Source organism: Melanerpes formicivorus, unplaced genomic scaffold (genome assembly GCF_026170545.1).
Source record: "Melanerpes formicivorus ecotype bairdi unplaced genomic scaffold, bMelFor1.0.p_v2 SCAF_20, whole genome shotgun sequence".
Taxonomy (NCBI): Eukaryota; Metazoa; Chordata; class Aves; order Piciformes; family Picidae; genus Melanerpes; species Melanerpes formicivorus.
Genome location: NW_027142372.1, coordinates 12,315,536 through 12,335,079, shown reverse-complemented (window position 1 = coordinate 12,335,079; position 19,544 = coordinate 12,315,536). Strand labels below are relative to the sequence as shown.

The 19,544-nt window shown below is 36.6% G+C and overlaps 1 protein-coding gene across 1 annotated transcript in view; it reads left to right on the top strand.

The window, feature by feature from the left end:
* Positions 1-19,544, top strand: part of USP10 (ubiquitin specific peptidase 10) — a 51,606-nt gene that overhangs the window by 28,108 nt on the left and 3,954 nt on the right. The window contains exons 5-13 of the mRNA XM_068150840.1: positions 2,418-2,509; positions 4,261-4,370; positions 4,840-4,895; positions 6,244-6,347; positions 7,094-7,193; positions 8,459-8,639; positions 12,639-12,804; positions 17,975-18,119; positions 19,328-19,393. Coding sequence (XP_068006941.1) covers positions 2,418-2,509; positions 4,261-4,370; positions 4,840-4,895; positions 6,244-6,347; positions 7,094-7,193; positions 8,459-8,639; positions 12,639-12,804; positions 17,975-18,119; positions 19,328-19,393 — 1,020 coding nt within the window. The remainder of the gene's footprint in view (positions 1-2,417; positions 2,510-4,260; positions 4,371-4,839; positions 4,896-6,243; positions 6,348-7,093; positions 7,194-8,458; positions 8,640-12,638; positions 12,805-17,974; positions 18,120-19,327; positions 19,394-19,544) is intronic.

Genomic DNA, 19,544 nt, shown 5'->3' with positions numbered 1-19,544 from the left:
ACTCTTTGAGCAAACATGGAAAATGTTTGTTGGAGTGATTGTGGATGTAACTTCAAAGATATGAATGTATAAAGAATATGATTCACAGCTCCCACAAGACTGTAGTGAACAAGACAAGAATTACTTACATTTGTAACAGAGGTGTTTCAGTGTTGCACAGTAGAAAAAAAAATTCTTGCTGATGAAATTTTGATAAGCTCCTAGAGCAAGTAGTTGTGGAATGCAGGCGTGCAAGGTTTGGGGTTTTTCATGAACAGCCTCAGATTTTTTGTCTGCTGTAATAGCAAATAGCATTCTTGCAGAAACTGATTTTCTGTAGGGTTGTCCAGCAGCGTGGTCCTGGCATTTGTTGTTATTGTCCAGATTGGAAGAAATATCCGAGTGATACTGTACTTTCATACTTGCCAATAATGATCTCAAGCTAAGCAAGAAATCACTGACTTGTAACACCTAATGTCTTCTGCATGGAGACCATGGCCACGTGGTTTCTCTTCCATTACACTTTTGACTTGCATTGATTAGGGAAGTACTATGGGATTTTTTTAAATGTAGCAGGTATTTGTGGTAGCACCACTTGATAAATGAACTTCAGCAAAATCTGTTTACCAACAGAAGTTTATAAGTATTATATTGTTCTAGATATGCTCCTAAACCAGGGCCATATTTCACAGGTCAATATCCACCAAAGGCAATGTGAATTCTTTCCTGTGCTCTGTAACAGGTGTTTTTTTGAAATTTTAAGAGGTTCTCGTGGTTGTAAGTGTGTTTTTCTCCTGATACTCTGGTAAAAAGTACTGCCAGTTACTGTGCAAATGTTAGATGTGAGGTGAAAATGTGATACTGAATGTAATTGCACTACAGACAAATAATTCTTCACGTTAAAAGAAATAACTCACTGTAGTTGCTCTAGATGTGGTTTACAGAGCACTTCTATGACCACAAGAGGATGCTAAAGATCCTAGTAATCTTTTATTAAGGACAATGCAAAAATGGGGAAAATACAGTTGAAGTAAAAAGTGACTGGTAAACACTAAATACTTCAATTTTATGCCCATTTTTAACAGTGCTTAGCCATATTAACAAGGATATTATACTTTAACAATATCTTTTGAAATGGAGCATTTGTAAATTAGTAACAAATGTCTTTCAGCTCTCACAGTTGAATGTTCATCTGAATCTGTGCTAGATGATAACATTTTCCCTTTTACATCTTTCTGCTGTCTGCCCTTTCAGGTGTCAGGTTTTGTAATAGAGGACTGATTTGAATAGTTTCTTTTTTTTTTCAATGTGTTGTTATTTGATTAGAACTGCTAGTGTCAGCAGGAAATATGATCCTGCAGGTAAAGAAATAGTTTGGAAGTAGAAGGACATGGATTTTATTTGCCATTCTGTCACCTTCTCAGCTTAGTTAAGGCTTTGTACTTCTGTTTTTCCACCTCTGTCATGTTATCTTTACGGTAGTCCTTCGAGTGAACAGCTCAAACTCTTTATGCAGTGTAGCATATAAGGGCTTTAGAGGCCCTCACTTGTATTACAAAAATAACCCCTTTGGTAGACAATTGCTATATTTATTTGCATTTTTTGCTCTGTCTCATATACCTTCTGTCCTTACTTTGCACATTTAAAATATACCAGATCCAATATTTTCCTTAAATAGTTTTTATTTAGGTACCTAAATAGCAGGTCAGACTTCCTGGAAAAACTCCCCCTGTTGCTCTCAGTTTCATAGCTGAGGCAGACTTATTTATGTGCAGTGGTTTCTAATTTTTAAACTTTGGCCATTGCTAAAGTTCTTGAAAGCAGGATAAAAGCAGGAATTCTATTATGCAAGCCTGCATTATCTTTTAGATTTTTGGGAGTCTTAAACTAGCAAATAAAACATAGTGTTCTGAAGACCACATTAACATCTGCCTGTCCTCTTTGCACTGAGACGCTGGTTTGTTGGGGTTTGGTTTGGTTTTTTGTAAGATAGTACATGTGGAAACCTGTAAACTCAGCCTGCTCTGTCAGCCTCATCTCTCTTCAAAGCAGAATTTGGAAAGTGCTTCATGAAATTGGTGGCAGGGGATTACAGCTGATGGGATTTTACATCTATATATGTATCTGTGTAAATAAAAGTATATGATGTTAGGAAAACAAAACTAAAAACAAATGGATCTTCTCACTTTTGCACCAAAATGCTTGCTTTTTGTGCCAGTGTCCTCCTGATCTGAATTCCAAGATGTCTCCAGTGAAGAAGCATTGTCTGATTTGAAATATGAACAGTGTTTAAATGGAGTGAAAAGTATTTGCTAAAGTTCTTGGGAATTTTGTTAATTGATTTGAATCATTTTGCAATGTGTCAAAAGACTTTTCTTTTTTTGATGGCCAGCATGTGCATTTTGTTGATGTTCCATTTACTATTTCTCATTCTGCAGAAATACTGGAAAATGTAAGGCTAATACATAAACCAGTGTCTTTGCAACCACGAGGGCTGATCAACAAAGGAAACTGGTGCTACATCAATGCTGTATCCTTAGCTTGGGAAAAAATTAATTCACTTAAGTTAAAATTTGTATATTATATCTGTCAAAAGCTTTTCTGGATCAGTCTGGTAAGTATTTTATGAAAGTGTTTGCCTTCTCATATCCTGCTACCATGGTTAAATTTGTTTAAGGGTAAATCCAGGGATATTTGGGATCATTAAATATTGTGTCCAGGGTTCCCCTGCAGTTGGTTTCACAATCCTGTTTGCAATTTATCTCCTTTACTTATGTCTGAATATTTCAAAACTCTAACTTCCTCGTAAGTGAAAACCTTCTTGGTGTTTCTAGTTATGTTTACTTAACAACTGTGCTCAACTTAAGTGGTTATTTCTCTTGAAGTATCTATGCTTACTCTTAGGCTTTCTTCTGTTAAGTTGGGCAAGTGGATGATTTGGGTTTCAGTTGAGCAGATTTTGTGTTGTATCATTTGTGTAAATGAAGAGTTTAAAATGATCCTTTTATAATGGGGTGGAAGGCTGGTTTGCTCTTACTTCCCCTGCAGAGTAACTTCACCTCAGATAACAGAAATCTTCCTTCTTCACTGCTGAATTAGTGTCAGTCACTTCCCCCAAGTAACAAGAGGAAACATCTTTAAGTTTTGCCAGGGGAGGTTTAAGTTGGACATGAGGACGAATTTCTTCTCCAAAAGGGTTGTCAAGCCCTGGAACAGGCTGTTCTGGTCAGTGGTAGATTGAAAAGCTATGTAGATGTGCTGAGGGATACAGTTTAGTGGTGACCTTCTAGTGCTGGGTTAGTGGTTGGACTTGATCATTTAAGGTCTTTTCCAACCTAAACAATTCTATGATTCTTTTATAGTTTTATTAGTAATAACTGTCCTATTAGTATGTCTATGTCTTCTGTGCTAGCAAATGACAACACACGTTCATTACTTCTGCTAGCACTGCTAGTGAAAAAAGTCCATTTTCAAGACAGATCATTGTAGAACTTAAGAACCTTTTTCCAGGCCAGCAATTATGCTTTAAACTTCAGCTTTTATCTTACACAATCCATTCTTCACTCTGATTGTAGGCATTAGCTCTCATTTTTTGGTATTAAAGTCTTACATGGGAAATTGTTACTCAAGTTTTGCATACTATAGAGACCAAGTTAATGGATCTCTTAAGTTATTTTTTGTGTTCCTCCAGTCTTCTAATACACTTTCTCTCTTCACTCTTCTCAAGTAGCATGGATTTTGATATTTTAAAAGTATTTTCTCCCAACATAAACTGTACTTCTGCTGGTTGCTCCAAGCTCTTCTTTACACACAGAGTGTTTCACATCCCAGCGGAATTTGTTTGGTTTGGTTATGGGGATGAATCATCACCTTGTACTTTTGAAGTCTTGTCAGATGGCTTCTTCCATCCTTTGCAGAAAACTTCTTGCAGGTTATTACTTGCCCATTTTTCAAATTGTCATGTTCACAAAATCTTTGGAAGTTCTTTTTCCTCTTCTCCTAAACTGAATGTTTCCTTCCCTTTAATTAAATGCTTTGACATTATTAAAATGTCAGTGTCAACACTGCGTGCTACAAGATGCCAGAAGTTTTTAGGTTACCTTTTAAACCTTACTAATTAATGCTGTGATGAAAGTCCACCTATCTGTTCCGATTTAACTGTTGGATTGGTCTACATAACAGAGAGTTAGCTTTGTTTTGCTTATTATTTCAATTATAATTTCATGTTTGGTTACTATGCAGCTTATATTGTCTGACTATTTCCTTAATGCCACTGGATAGACTCTGCAAGCTTTGGTTGCTTGCCCTCCAATGTATCATTTAATGAAGTCCATTCCAATGTATTCAAAATCGCAGCGGCCGTGTACCTCAACACCAATGATAGACAGTTTGTAAGTAGATGTTAAAAACAATCATCATCTGTGATCTGACTAAGCTTGTTCGGAAATACCCAACAAGTGATTGTTTACTGCAATTGTTGGAACTTGATTTCTACTCAGAAGTCTCTTTTGTGGTTTGGTTTGGTTGGTTGGGGTTTTTTTTGGTGGCTTTTACAGTGAACCTTGGTATTTTACAGTTGCTCGACTAGTGCAGGAAGAGACTTTCTGTCGCCTGAGGAACATCACTTTTAAAGCGCTTAACATACAAAAGTGAACCATGAGAGTGGCTGGAACTAACTTAACACCTTGGTTTCATTAGCAGTGGTCAGCTTAATTTTTGTCTGAACTTTACTCAGACTTCACTAAGATACTCTTTGGTTTTAGTTCTTTTTGCCAGTCATTAATGACAGTGATCTGATTTTTATTCTTTGTCCTTCTAACATGCTGCTCATGTCGAAATGTTCCTTCCTTTCTGTTGCAGTGTTCGTTTAATGAATGAATTCACTAATATGCCTGTACCTCCTAAAGCAAAACAAGGTGAGTGGGAGAAGGGGAGGGAGTCTTTAAATCATAAGGATCTGTATTGTGTGAAGCACCTTTAATTACAGGTGCTTGATCCCTTACATGGCTTTTTGGATTTTGGAGATTTCTTCATGTCTTAACAAGTTTGTTGTTTCTTTTCTGTCAGTGTTAAGCTTTTTGCTATTGGTGATTCATGTCTGGAAGCCATAGGTGTTGCACTTCAAGGTTTTTTTTCTTGTGTTGGGTAGATCAGATGTACAAGTACAGTAAGAATAACTTTTATTTAAAGTTAGCTTAATTGTTAACATGTCTTCTAAGAAGTGCCATTTCTAATCAAATCATTTGATACTCAATGTATTTAACTCCATTCTTTTCCTGACATATTTTCAGCTGTTTAGTTTATCAGCTTGCTCAATTCTGTGCTTCTTTAGTAAACAGGCATGTTCATTCAGAACAAAGTGGGGCTATAATAGGTCTCTTTAGTAGTTAGAGACTGCCTGCAGGCATTTTATCATGGCTTTTAATTCCTCCCCATCCTATGCACTGTTTCAGTGTGAAAACTTTAGGTGTGTGATTCCTGTTAATAGGTGTTTATGAGCAGTGATGATTATGTAGTCAGAAATAGAACATATTTTGATGGAAATAAAAAGAGAAGCCTACAATATAATTTTAATCTCTAACTCAAATCTGTTGTGTTAGGAACTTATAGAACTAAAAAAACAGTTTCAGGAATGTGTTTATGTAACATCGTAAGAAACTATCACAGGGAGCTGGTCTTCCAGTGATTTCCAAACAGTTCAGACATTTCTGTGGTTTGCTGCTTAAGTTTTGTTTCTGTAAAACAAATTCTGCTATCTTATGCAACTTGTTACACTTCTAGGTCATTTTATTGTATTGTGTAGTTTTCAAATGGAGTTTCTGAGGCCTTTTGTTGCCATGAGGCTGAATGTTCTGTCAAACTGTTCCTTGTTTTTTAATTGTTTTTCTGCAGTGGGGAGAAGTGATCTGTTGGAATTACAAGTACATGAAAGATTTAAGGACATTCTTTGAATACAAAATAAGGACACAAAACTAAATTACATTAGGATTGCTCTTTTATGATGGTTATGGATAGTCTTGATACTCTTTAGTGTTGAAGAGAGTACAAACTTTTCCAGACCACCTGTAAGTGTGTAGGGTGACTTTATGGATTAGAGTTGTATCTTAGGAATTCCAGGCTTGAGTCACTAAAATTGTAGCAAATTAGTGAAAAAAATATTTCTGGATTCCAAAATCTAATGCTGTATGAAGGCAATGTTAAGGTATAACATAGAAAAACTAACATATGTTGTTGTTTATATATATTTCCTCTTTTGCCTTGCAGCTTTAGGTGATAAAATTGTGAGAGACATCCGACCGGGAGCTGCCTTTGAACCCACATATATCTATAGACTTTTGACAGTTATAAAGTCAAGTCTGTCAGAAAAGGTGTGACTTACAACTCTTTTACTGTTGTAATTTCACTGCAAGGCAGTCACTGTTCTTAAAACAACATGAAGCTATGCATCAGGTTCTGTGCTTAAGTGATAGTAAATTCAATCAATTTATAGTTCTAATTTCATTCTAATGAAATTTGACTGTCTCAAGACATGAATCATAAGAAGATACTAAATACAAGTTTGGGTGTGTCAGAATAGTGAAAAAAGTACTATTGGAATGGAACATACCTTTATCAGTAATTGTAGGCCTTAATTTATGTTTGGGAAACGAGCAGTTGTTCTTTTCTGCTTGGAATTCAGCTTGGAACTGTTGGAAGAGCCTTCAAAACACTGTTTTAGCTTTAGTGTCAATTTAAGGAATTGCAAACCATGTTTTGAATTTGCCTTCATTTGAGCGCAACATTTAATATTCGAAAGGAAACAGCAAGAAAAAAGTCATTACTAACTCACATCTTCAATTGAATTTGTGTTGGGCCTAATGCAGAAATGCTTTTATCCAGGTCAAGCTTACAAAAGGTTCCCAATTAATGAGTTTGGTTCTTTTGGAACTGATTAAAAATCAGGGCTTGATATAATAAAAAGTACACTTTATTTGGCTTGTCTTGAACTGAATAGATGGTAAATGAGTTAAATTAGTAGCAGAAAGCTACATGTTCAAGTTATGAACCTCCTGTTAAAATGAAAATGTGAAAATGTCGTAATAATTTAAACCAAAACCCAAAACATTTTATTCAGGGCAGACAAGAGGATGCTGAAGAATACTTGGGATTTATCCTCAATGGACTACATGAAGAAATGCTGACCTTAAAGAAACTTCTCTCTCCACATAATGAAAGTTAGTGGATGTTTGTGTTTGTGTTTTTTTTCTATCAAGCTTCATGTCTTTCAAATATTCTTTTTTAGGTGGTGATTCTGTAGTAGAGAGTAATGTTTGGAGTAGTTGTTGAGCTAAGGGTAGAATGTCATGTTCTAGGGGACTCAAAGATATTAGTAAGAAATCTTTTGTTCTAATCTGACTCATGAAATGAGTCCTTTCTGTCCAGTTTACAAATAATCTGCAGTGTCTCTGGGTATTTGGAGAACCATTATTATTCTGTAAGTATTCTGAGTGACAGTAGTAACTCATATACCTGGTCCTTCCAAACAAGAAATTTCTGTATTACAAATGGTTTCTGAGCTCAACTGAGCATTATTTAAGGCTAACTCAAGTTGACCAGTCTTGTCTTAAGCACGGGAGTGTTTGTCTGCCATGTATAATACCTGCAATGTCAGGTTTTTTAACTGGGATTTTGGCTCTCCCCATGGTAGTTCCAAAATACATCAGTGTATCTTTTCACTGATCTTTAAGCCACTCAAGTGGAAACCTCTATATTAGTGGCTAATTTATATCTAATATACAACAGAACACAGTAAATTATTTCAAAATTCATACTGACAAAGTTGGAGACAAAAATTCCTTGTAAGAAACCTTAGAATTTTCATGCAGAGTACAATGCCAGTTCATTTTATAGTGGCTTTATGTTTGAGTCACCTATTAAAAATGAAACAAAACACTGTTAGTCTTAGCCAAGTATAGAACTAAGATCACTGGTTATCCAATTTCTCTGTAGTAGGGTAAGTTCTTTATGATATAAAATGATCGTTCCATAGTTTGGTCTTCAGCTCTGTGCAGTTTATAACCTCCTGACTTTGGCACTTGCAAAGAAAATATTTGCTAAGCCTTGGGTTCCCTGTAAATTATCTCTGCATAAAAGGAGTTGTATTTAATAATGGCATAATTATGTCTCCAGAATAACACTGGACTTTCTAATTTTCTACCCCATAAATTTACTACTAAAAATATAGCAAACTTTGCTAGAAAACTATAGCTGTTTACGTGCAGTCAGCAGTGAGATGCATTCCCTTAATCCATGGATGTGTCCAGCTGTGAGTAAGCCTGAAATATACTTCTTATTTACATTCTCAAATCTATGAAATGATTTGATCCTCTGAATATTATTTGTATTGTATTTTTGTCCTTTGAAATTCTTCATCTGTATATATGTTTTATTTGTAGTAAATAAATAGTTGCCCTTTTATTTTTTTCTTCTGGACTTTAAGAACTCTCTGTTTCCAATGGCCCTGAGGCTCAGACTGTTCATGAAGAAGAGGAGCAAGATGAACAAGGGGAAGGCAGTGAGGATGAATGGGAGCAAGTGGGACCTCGCAACAAATCATCAGTCACTCGACAGGCTGACTTTGTTCAGACTCCAATTACTGATATTTTTGGTGGTCATATAAGGTACAGTGCTTTTTCATAATACATTGAAATTATAGGCTGCTTTGTCTTCACAAATAACTCTTTTCTCTGCTTTGCTTTCTGTATTTTCACCATTATTGGATAGATGGATGGAATAAACTGTTAAACAGTTTGTTCAGTTCAGGAGAGGTGGACATTCAACCATGAAGGTTTTGTTAGGCATGAGAGAGTTCAGGAGTTGGACCAGAATGATCAGAGAATTGACCAACAGTCAAATGATCCTATGACTGTTTATGGAATCTGAATTTTTCAAAGTGTCTTAAAAGAGTAGAATGTTTAGAGAGCAAAACACCTGAATTTCATATGGAGTAGTTTGCAGTATGTATGCTTTGTATATTTGGAGCTACTTAATTTTTGTTACTTCTATAGGACTCTTGACTCACATTGTAGATAAGGATATGAAGGGCTAGTGAGATTTGTTAAGAGCTAAATCTGGTCAGTAAAAGAATGAAATAAAATAGTAAACTTTTGGTTATTTAGACACTTATGTTTTACACATAACCCTCCTGCCTCTGGAATAGTTAATGTTAAAGGCAAAAAGTTTGGAAAAATGTAGATTACTGCAAGATGTTACAGGAATGAAAAGAATGTGGGACATGACTTATATTCAGGTCTGATACCAGCTGAAAGCAGAAAGTAGATACTGACAGAATATTTTTTGTAAAGGAAGCCTCATGACTTGTTTGGAGCAATGTATAATTTAAAATGAAAGTGAGGTAAACACTTGCTAAAAACATTCAAAACAAAAATGCTAGACTGGAAGAATTATTTTTAAATTGGAGACAGACACTTAATTGCTAGGGTTTGACTCCCTATGTTGCCAGGTATGCAGTCTAGAGGTGTGAACAATGTGGGCTAGTGCCTTCTGCCTCTGAAATGCACTGAAATGATTCTTCTGGGATTTGAGTCAGACAGCTGGCAAATAAAAGTATATTTTCCATCGAAATTGGCAGACAGATGTTTGTAGTATTGGTGAAATTCTGCCTTGATAGTGCATGTTTATGTACCCAAGCTATTGGTAATACCCTTAGTGATTTATCATGACCAGAATCATTTAGATCTCTACATGATTCCTTTAGTTTATAAATTAAGAATACCAAGAGAATTCTATCTTCTGTGGAAGTCTACACATAAAATGACATAAAACAGAGGTAATGCTGAAAAAAGGCAAAAACTTGCACTGAGTGTGGGAACCACAGGGTCCAATCCCACATCTGCTGTCACCACACCCACCCACTTCATTAGCCTCCAAACCAGGTCACAGCATTTACTTCAGTAAGTGCATCATATGTTGTGATGTTGGAAAGCTTCATCCTGGGAGGCTGAGGGTGGAGATAGGAAGGACTGAACACAGAATTGCCAGTAGAATTCCACTAAACTAAAGCATCCAAAATTGGAAAAATCAGTGAAAAAAAGCAGCTGGGAAAACACGGTTTGAGTTGGCATCTTTTGGCTTGGGAAACTTTAGGCTGTCCTCTTGAGGCTTTAGTCTACTAAATGTCTATTTAGGCATAATTGCTTTAAAGTGAACAAAACCAAACCCAGCAGTGTTCCTTAAGCAACGTGAGACTTGAATGTGTAAATATGAAGATACATTTTTGTCAGGGTCTGCTTTGTCCATATGCAGAAGTCCCTTTTGACTTTCAGCTTGGGTGAATTTCAGGTACTTGTTATGCAAGCAAGCTCACAAGCCAGGCAGAGCTCTGCTGAATACTTCCCTAAGCAGCACCATTTTTCCCCTTCAAATGCAGTGTTACTGTATGAGAAAATACATTGATTATATCATTGTAGGTTAAACCGGGTAGCAGTGGGCAGAGCCTATTTGCTGAGAAGAGTCTTACCTTAGAGTTCTTACACTACCTGATCCCTGCTCACTGCAGGGTGATGGAACTAGATGACCTTTGGAGGACCCTTCCAACCCAAACCATTCTATGATACCCAAGAGTACTTATTCATTGAAAATGGTGCATCTTCCTCATGGCCAGTTGAAATGAGAGATCATTCTAATAAGTGACATTGTTATAGAAAGTCATAAGCCAGCAAAGCTTTGGCTATCAGATCAATTTCTGTGTATCTTTTTGAAGAAATGTTAGCTTAATTTCTAATAATTAAAGAGGAAAAAACCCAACTCCTTAGTATTGCCTTTTCAGAATATTAGTAATATTATTAATTAGACCTTTAATATTTGGGCCTGAAAACACTTGGAGCCATTTCTGTTGATCACTGCACTAAATAATGGTTAGTTTAAGAAGCTGCTCCAAAAGCAGCATGCCATACACAGTAGAGGGTTTGTTTGTTGAAACACTGTGCTTGCCATGTGTTGAAGGTTTTGTCCTTAAATATAGCCAAGGAGGAAGTGTTCAGCTGAAATAAAGATGCTACTGTTTTTCATACACTCTGTTTCCTTTCAAGGATATATATGTGCCAATATAAAGATGCTTTGGCTTTCTGTTCATGCTTCAGGGCTGTGCTCTTTAGATAGGAGTTTGCAGTACAGACATTAAAACTCTATTAGCATTTAGGATGATCTGGAGAAATCTCAGCGTGGCTACATCAATTAGAGCTGTGTTAATTATCTTACTACTTCCAAGCTTTGTAAGGCACTCTAACAAGCACAGCAATATAATAAATAATTTCTTTGGCTGTATAAGCCCACCTTTTTGCAGCAGCTGGAGCTTTTTAATGTAAGTGCTGCTTTCAAAATAGTGAATTAATGCTTGAGTCACATTTGGTTCTAAGTTTTAAGCAACATTTTAGAAACAGTAAAATCAAGAAGAATCCACTTAGTGCCATGATGTTGTGGCTGAAGTGTATTGTCTCATTGCACCAAAGAATTATCATCAAGCCAATGATCACTGCTACTTAAAGGCTGCAACTGAATGCACTTCAAAGATAGAACACAAAAAAAGGGCAGGAAACATGTTTTCATGCCCTAGGATGTTACTCCTGCCAGTTTTCCAAAAGGCTCCCATTTTATGGACAAAATCTGGAGATGGAAAATGATGGGTGGAAAAGGAAATGCCAGTTCTCAATGGAGCATAGTTTATATTTCCTATGACAAGATTTAAGCAAACAATATAAAATCACTGAGAAATTGGTCTTAGTGAAGTGGCTAAAAAGGTTTGTGTATTTTTATTGGTAAATCTGGTATCAGTGATAATTTTTACAGTAGAACATGCAGTCAGAAAAACACTTAGTATTTTCATAGAATCAATTCTTGAGGCTGGAAGAGACCTTTCAGGTCAAGTCCAACAGCTCTTCTAAAGCTCACATGACTGCTGCTTAGCCACTACTAAACCATGACCCTCAGCACCACATCCACATGTCTTTTCAGTCCTTTCAGGCATGGTGACTCCACCACCTCCCTGGGCATCCTATTCCAGTGGTTGATAACCTTTCTGTGAAGAAATTTTTCCTAACATCCACTCTGAACCTCCCCTGTCACAACTTGAGGCCGTTTCCTCTTACCCTGTCGCTGGTGGCATGTGAGACAAAACCAACCTGCAACTCATGCCAGCCTCTCCCCTCTGCCTCCTCTTCTGAAGACTAAACGACCTCAGTCCCCTAAAGCCATTCTTCTTAAGACCATAAGACCTCTTAAGGTTTTTGAACTGAAAATGTGTGTAAACATAATTTCAAAACTTGGCACAAAAAGAGCCCAAAGATGAAATATTTTTAAATGTGTTATCAAAATTTTGGTATTTTTCTGGAAACTTTTGTGTCTTGTCCAATAACTGTTTTAATCCTTGCATAAAGAAAACAATTCAAATACAGTTCCTTTCAATATGCTCCTAAGTGGATGTGGAAACAATTTAAATTGCTGTCAAGTGGATTCAGGTGGTTGATATTTGTGTTTAACTTTTGTGTTGTGATTAACTATAAATGGAGTTACTAAAGCAGACCAGTCCATTGTCACTTAGAAGTTCTGTATTGTTGAAAATGACTCTGTTTTATTGCATTTTAACTTTTTTCTTTCCACAGATCTGTTGTTTACCAACAGAGTTCTAAGGAGTCTGCCACACTGCAACCGTTCTTCACCCTGCAACTGGATATCCAGTCAGACAAGATACGCACAGTTCAGGATGCGTTGGAAAGTTTGGTGGCAAGAGAGTCTGTCCAGGGTTATACCACAAAAACCAAGCAAGAGGTGTGTGTTATTGACCCCTTTTTACAGGCAAACAGTAAAGTTCTTAAAAGGGATTTTATACAATTTGTGCTTTACAACTAGGTGCTTGAATATTTATGTTAACTGAAGAGGTGCTAAGCTTTTCGGTGCCCTGCAGTGGTAAAATGTTTTGCACTTAGACACTGAAAGGAAGAGTGCTAACTCTTAAACAAAGCCATGCTGTAAATGGGTGTATTTTCTAAGCTGCTGTAGTAATTAGGTTTAGCTGGAGTGTGTATTAAATTAACAAGATGAACTGTGTAATAATACATACTATTGAGAGTAAAATAGCTTTTAGCTGGTCTTAAACTGATTCCTGGTGATTGCTGGTTGTTCTTGGTAAAGGAGCAGCCCTTCAGAGTATGGTTTGAAAATACACTAGCTTGAACTTGTAGCAGAACACTTGGATGGTTGTCTGTGCAGCTATCCTCAATGGGTTTTACAAGTTTACAAGTCAAAAATGTAAATGTTCATTGATGGTAAGCCTGGTAAAAGGCCATCTAGAACCTCACAAAAACATCTGTTCATCACTACCTTTCTCTATGGATTAATAATCTGACATCTTTCAGTAGCCAGTAACACCTCCATTCAGTGTCCTTGGCACTGTATCGACTGGCTTACTGTACAGAGCCCTAAAAATCCCCAATTTGTCAGTAATACTTTGTTCAGTTTTAGGTCATCAAGAAAAAAACACCCTTCCCAGTTGGAGAGATTCTGGAAAAGAGCAGTCAAAGTGAATGGCAGTATGAAAGTTGATGTAAAATGAATGAATAAAGGGAAGAGCTGTTTAGCATGAAGAAAAAACATGAAAGTGGGGAAACTGAACCAAATGCAAAAAATATATCAAAGGCTGCTCTGAAAAGTAGAAGAGTGATTACTGAAACAGTCCAGGTCCTATCCCCATTTACTAGGTGTTACCTGGGATGCTTGTAGCTTTTGCCTTGCTGCTTGAAGAGAAAGCTGGAGAAATACCAGCTAGGACTTACACAGATTGTTATCATTGATTCAGACGGGATGGAGTGGAGATCTTCAGGCCTTGAGATTCTGTCACTAAGTACCAGGATATTTTACTCTATATATTTTAGTGTAGCTCTGCAGACTTTTTTTGTCTTCTTTTTCAAATAATGCCATATCTAATAATAATAATTGCAGCAGAAAAGTACTTCATGGGTAGGAGAGCATGCATTTGGCATTACAGTTTGAGAACTTGTGAAATTGGTTAAGAAGTTACACTGAGATAATAAACTTCATAAAGGGATTGTCTTGCTCCTTATGGTGTGCATTAGTAAAGAACATCTCTGATGTGCATGGCTTGGTCAGGTGGGAATTGAGTGTACAGTGTTCATAACTTCTGTCAGCATGCTAGGATGGTTTTTGAATTGTAGATGTTCTCTCTGACTTCAGTTTTTGTCTGTAAGTTTTTCAAATACTTTACATGAGAATAAGATTAGAGGATGGACCATTTTCTTTGGAAAGCTAAGGATGGATAGCTGGAATTTGTCTGCTTTTGAGACTTAGGAGGAGTGTTGGAGAGAATTTATTTCTCCAGTTATCTTCCATATGAAAGAAACATTTGCAATGCATGCTCATCATGATTTACCACACAGAATTTGCTAGTCATTGATCATGTGGTCTTTACTGCAGATGGTTTTACCACCTTTACTGACAGCCCAGTGCTCAGTTACGGGGTTTGGAAGAAATGGGTGTTCAATGTAGGTGCTGGAGGTTTTGTGTGGTTTATATTGTAGAGTGCAAAATGAAATACAAGCATTCACAATGTCTTTTCGATCTTTTTATTCAAAAGAAAGTCAAGTTGAAATAGTTGTATTAAAATTACAATGAAAATACTGAAGACCCTGACTGTAGAACAACTTTAGGATTTTGAAGACAGTAGTTCTCAAAGCATGTTGCAAAGAACTATTTCATCTCCATTTTACAAAAGGGCAACTCAAGACTTCTGATAAGGCCATTAAAATTAATTGCTGTCCTTGTAATCTAGATTGTGTCCTTTACAAGTTGTAGGCATAAACACAGTATCACCAAGGTTGGAAGAGACCTCAAAGATCATTGAGTCCAACCTGTCACCACAGACCTCATGACTAGACCACGGTATCAAGTGCCACGTCCAGTCCCCTCTTGAACACCTCTAGGGATGGTGACTCCACCACCTCCCTGAGCTAAACAGTAGATATGAAAAGAATTATCCAAATATGTGAATGATTTATCTTAAAAGTTGTTTAAGCACTTTGAGCTGTTGTTGAACTTTGTGTATCTTAATAGAAAGAGAAAATCCATCAGATTTATTGGTAATGTTTAAATTAATTAGGCATTTTAAACGAAAATAGGTGTTTAAACTGGAATGGCATTCTTTTGCTTTTTCTGACTCAATTTCACTTGCTCGCTAACAGTTGAAGAAAGTTACTTTGGTTCTTTCTAGTATTGTAGATCAGTTTGTTAAATCTTGACTATTTAATAGATAATGACTTGGGTTTTGTTAAAGGGCTAAATTTTTATCTTCACTACAGAGATTTTCTTTCCAGTCTCTTATTCCTACTTGCAGACCTGCTCAAGTTTTCTAACAAAAGTGAACTCTTGAGTAACAAACTGGCCTTACCATGTTTACTTTTCCAGGTTACCTTCCACATACTCCTTGGAAGGAGTCTTCACATCCCCAGGAGTTCTCAAACTGCTCCTTGAGGATCTTAAAAGTATTTTCTTGGGACTGTGACTCATGTTCCATAAACAAACATTTGTGGCACTTTTGGTTGGTAGTGTTGCTGCCAGAAATCAGAGCCCCTTCACACAGTCAGGACAGCAGAACATGTGCTTATTCCTCAGCTGCTGCTCTTCAATCTGGCACTGTCACACAGAACTGCTTTGATCTGTGGTTTACGCTAACACAGCACTGTGCAGCTGAGGTGCAGGCATCTGTTTCTCTTTGCCAGCTTGGTTACTGAGGGTGGAGAATGGCAGTTGCTGAAACCACTGCAGTGAGATTCTTCAGCATCTTCAATTCCCAGCAGCTGTTAAGTTCTTTTTGCACAAAACTCTGAATTCAAAGACTTCAGATTGGAGATTTAGAAGTCTGAGCACAGGAAAATCTTGAGATAATTATAAGAGGATGACTCAAGTGCATATTTTTTTCTTTATATAAAGCCTCTCTGGATTTGCTCCCTAAAAGAAGAAGCTTTTCCATGTTCCATGCTAAGATGCGTGGAAGATGCATGCTCTCATGGGGGAATTGTGTGAAATTCACATTGTCACCTTCAAGAGTTTGCCTCCTAACTTCTTACTCTTGTTATTTCCTGACACTTGAGGAGGTGGGCACCAGTAAGCCTGCAGTTGTGGAATGGAAAAGAACAGAGTCCTGTTTGGCTTGCAGGGTTTGAAAACAAACAACAACAAAATCCTCTCAGTGTTTAGCAAAACTGCCACTGCTGCCCCAGGGATTTGTTGGGTTTTGGATGCAGAAAGGCATAATTTGAACCCTTAAGATGCAGGTATCTGGTTTTTGTTGGTTCCCCCCCCCCCCCCAGTTTGTAGAGACTGTTTTTGCTTCAGATGCACAATTTCTTCACATCCATGAACAAATCAAGTACCGTACAAAAGCTGCTTGTGTCAGCATCCTGAGAGATTCTGAGATGATAATTTTTCCCAATGAGTTTCTGCTCCTCACATAGGTTCTAGCAGAAACAGTCCCTGTATTGAAAAACAGTCAGAGATGTTCTGAAACAAAGAGATTTTTCTCAGTTAAAAAGAATGAGGGAAAACGTAAAGCAGTTATTTTGAGAAATGTTTTTATGTCATAGTTTCTAAGAAGGCAAAATTCTGAATTCATGTCCAGGTTTTCAGACAGTAACTTTGAAGATTGTTTGGTTATAATTGTATAAAAATATTAAATAGAAAAAAAGTGAGGTTATAACTCTTAATTTTTCTCTTTCAAGTTTCTTCAGAACCTTTTGCAGAAGCCAGCATACTTTTAAGAAAGAAAAATCTTTAATTACTCATCTCTTCCATAAAAACAGCTGCTGCTGATGCCTTACTCATTTTTAGGTGGCCTACACAACAGCTCACTTTGCTTTTCAAGGGACTTCCTGAAAGAGAAATATCTTTTTTAATGCAAAAATTGGACTATTGTGTAATTATCTCTTAATACGTTAATCATTGTTATTCCCCATGTGAATTAAGTCGTTCTTTTAATGATGCCTTTGTGAGAGGGTATTTTTCAGCAGTGGTTTAGGATTCTGATGATGAGAAGGGAAGAAAAAGGATAGTACCAGTTAAAACTGGAGAAGTTCAGTGTAGAAACCAGTGTTTCAGTGCCAGGAACGTTAAGGGCACTCTTTAAAAAGGAGTGACACAGCAGTGACAGTTGTTAGCAAAGCAGTTGCAGTACCACTTTTGTCTTTGAATCTGTATTTCTGGAGCATTCTTAGGATAAATGTAGATTTAGGTGTTTACACCAAAGTAAAGTCTTTAGATTATCTTTATTTTACAGGGATTCTTTTTGGATGATAGATGGTTTACCTATTGAAAATTAAGAAGTGATTTGGATTATCATAGTATCAGTATCATAGTAGTTCTTATTCTTCCTTCTATTCAGTTAGTTCTTATTATTCAGATTAGTTCTTATTCTTCTTCTATTCAGCTTGGTGTGAAAAGGTGTCAACTTTTAGAAATAAAATAGCTTTTCAAAACCCTTTTGTGTCAGGTATTGAGGTGTGGTGCTCTTGTCCTCTCTAATTTTCAGGTTTCTGAAATCAGCAGCATGTTACAAGTTGACTAGAGTATAACAGCTTGCTGAGAATTGGTGATCACTAAGCTGTCATGAAGGGACATGAGGTTCCTGCATTAGGATTTCAAGCAAGAAGGGTTTACTACTTCAGTACCTAAATATCTGCTCACTCTAACACATGATGTTCTGCTGAAAGTATTGGAGTCTCCTTTCAGACAATACTTTGGTTAAAGATCCAGTGTGCTTTAAGTCATAAACGCTAATGTTTATCATAAATTACTTTGATAATAATAACAAATCGTGCATTTCTGCTAGTATGTTTAAAACTAAATGCTTATTCCTCATTGGAGAGAGTTACTATGAGCAGTTGACAAAAAATTACATGTTTTCTTCATCTTTGTTTTGTGTGTGTGTTAGGTGGAGATCAGTCGAAGAGTGACACTAGAAGAACTCCCCCCTGTTCTTGTTTTACATCTCAAGCGGTTTGTGTATGAGAAGACAGGTGGATGTCAGAAGCTTGTCAAGAATATTGAGTATTTTGTTGATCTGGAAATTAGTAAAGGTAAAGACTTTGAACTTTTGTTTTTAACATATTTTCCCCCCTCTTGTGGGGTACTTGTGTTTCAATTTTTCTTCTTGTGCACAAGGTTTCTTTTCCATTGTTACCTGGAAATGTAGCAATTTGGATGAATATCTTGTATGCTTTTCTTTCCTTTTTTCTTTCTTTCTTTCTTTACCTACATAAAAGGAATATATTTGGGTTTCTGGGTTTAGTATTTCCAAACTGTGAGCTGGGACATTCATTTTGCAAAGAACATTATGATTAAAGATGTTAAAACCTTTGGCACATCCTAGACATTAGGTTGGCCAAGTAAGAGCTTCCTACAGATTTAAAGAGTAAGGTTATAGATGGATGAGAACAAATACTGAAGTGACCCTGTTGAATGAGGGGTATATCCCTACACAAGACTGTTGCCAAGTAATACCAGGTATTTTTATCTTGGAGTTCATTCACAGAAGTGACAAATGGTGGTAATAAATGGTGGCTGATGAAAGGAAAATGGTGTTTTGTAGACAATGAAGCCTGAAGGTAGCCAAACCATAGTTCAGTGGTTAAACAACAAGGTTCTGTCATTTGATAAATACCTTAAGAGATGCTGATTATAAAAAGTTTGAGAGCTTGCATATAACCCAGCACCTGAAGCTTACCACATTAAATGCATTTTGTTTGCATCTGACACATTGACAGTTAGACAGCCAGCAACTCAAACAAGGAAAGATAAGAGTTCATGATTACTCATATCTCAAAAGTGATATGTCCCTTGTCAGACAGTAACCATTTGTTTTGCTTTATTTAAGATGTTTCCTTAAAGGATGTAAATTTGCAGAACTAGTTCAATTTGCCTTGGGTGACCAAAAACCATTGTAGTATGACTTGGAGTCTGAGATTGTGTTTTTTGTCATTGTTTGACAGCAGGAATGAAAGGAAAAAATTGTCTGATCTTTTACCCTCTTTGTTTTTTCCTCTCTCTATACTATTTTTGATGGTATTTTTAAACCTATAAATGTTAGTGTTCAGCAAATCTCAGAAGTCATGGCCTTGATTACCAGGTATCGGAACCATGACCACTCTTTAAAGTGCAGCACATATTTTTTTAGTTAAACTTTTATGGTAGTGTTGGTTTATCTGAGAAATAATTGATCCCTCTCAAATTGAACTTCTAAACTTGCTAACTGTTGCCTTTGTGACCTTTTTTTTTCCTCCTCCAGAGCTACTGTCTCCTGGTGTGAAAAGTAAAATTTATAAAGGCCAAAGAACCTACCGGCTCTTTGCAGGTATTTTATCTATATGCCTCTAGTCCCTCTGTTGCAAGTACAAATTCTGCATATGGAGTTCTAGAAACACTACAATTTCCTGCATTATATCAACTATTTTCTTTTAAATGACAATGAAGTAGCTTGTGGGTGTCAGATTCTTGGTTTTGGT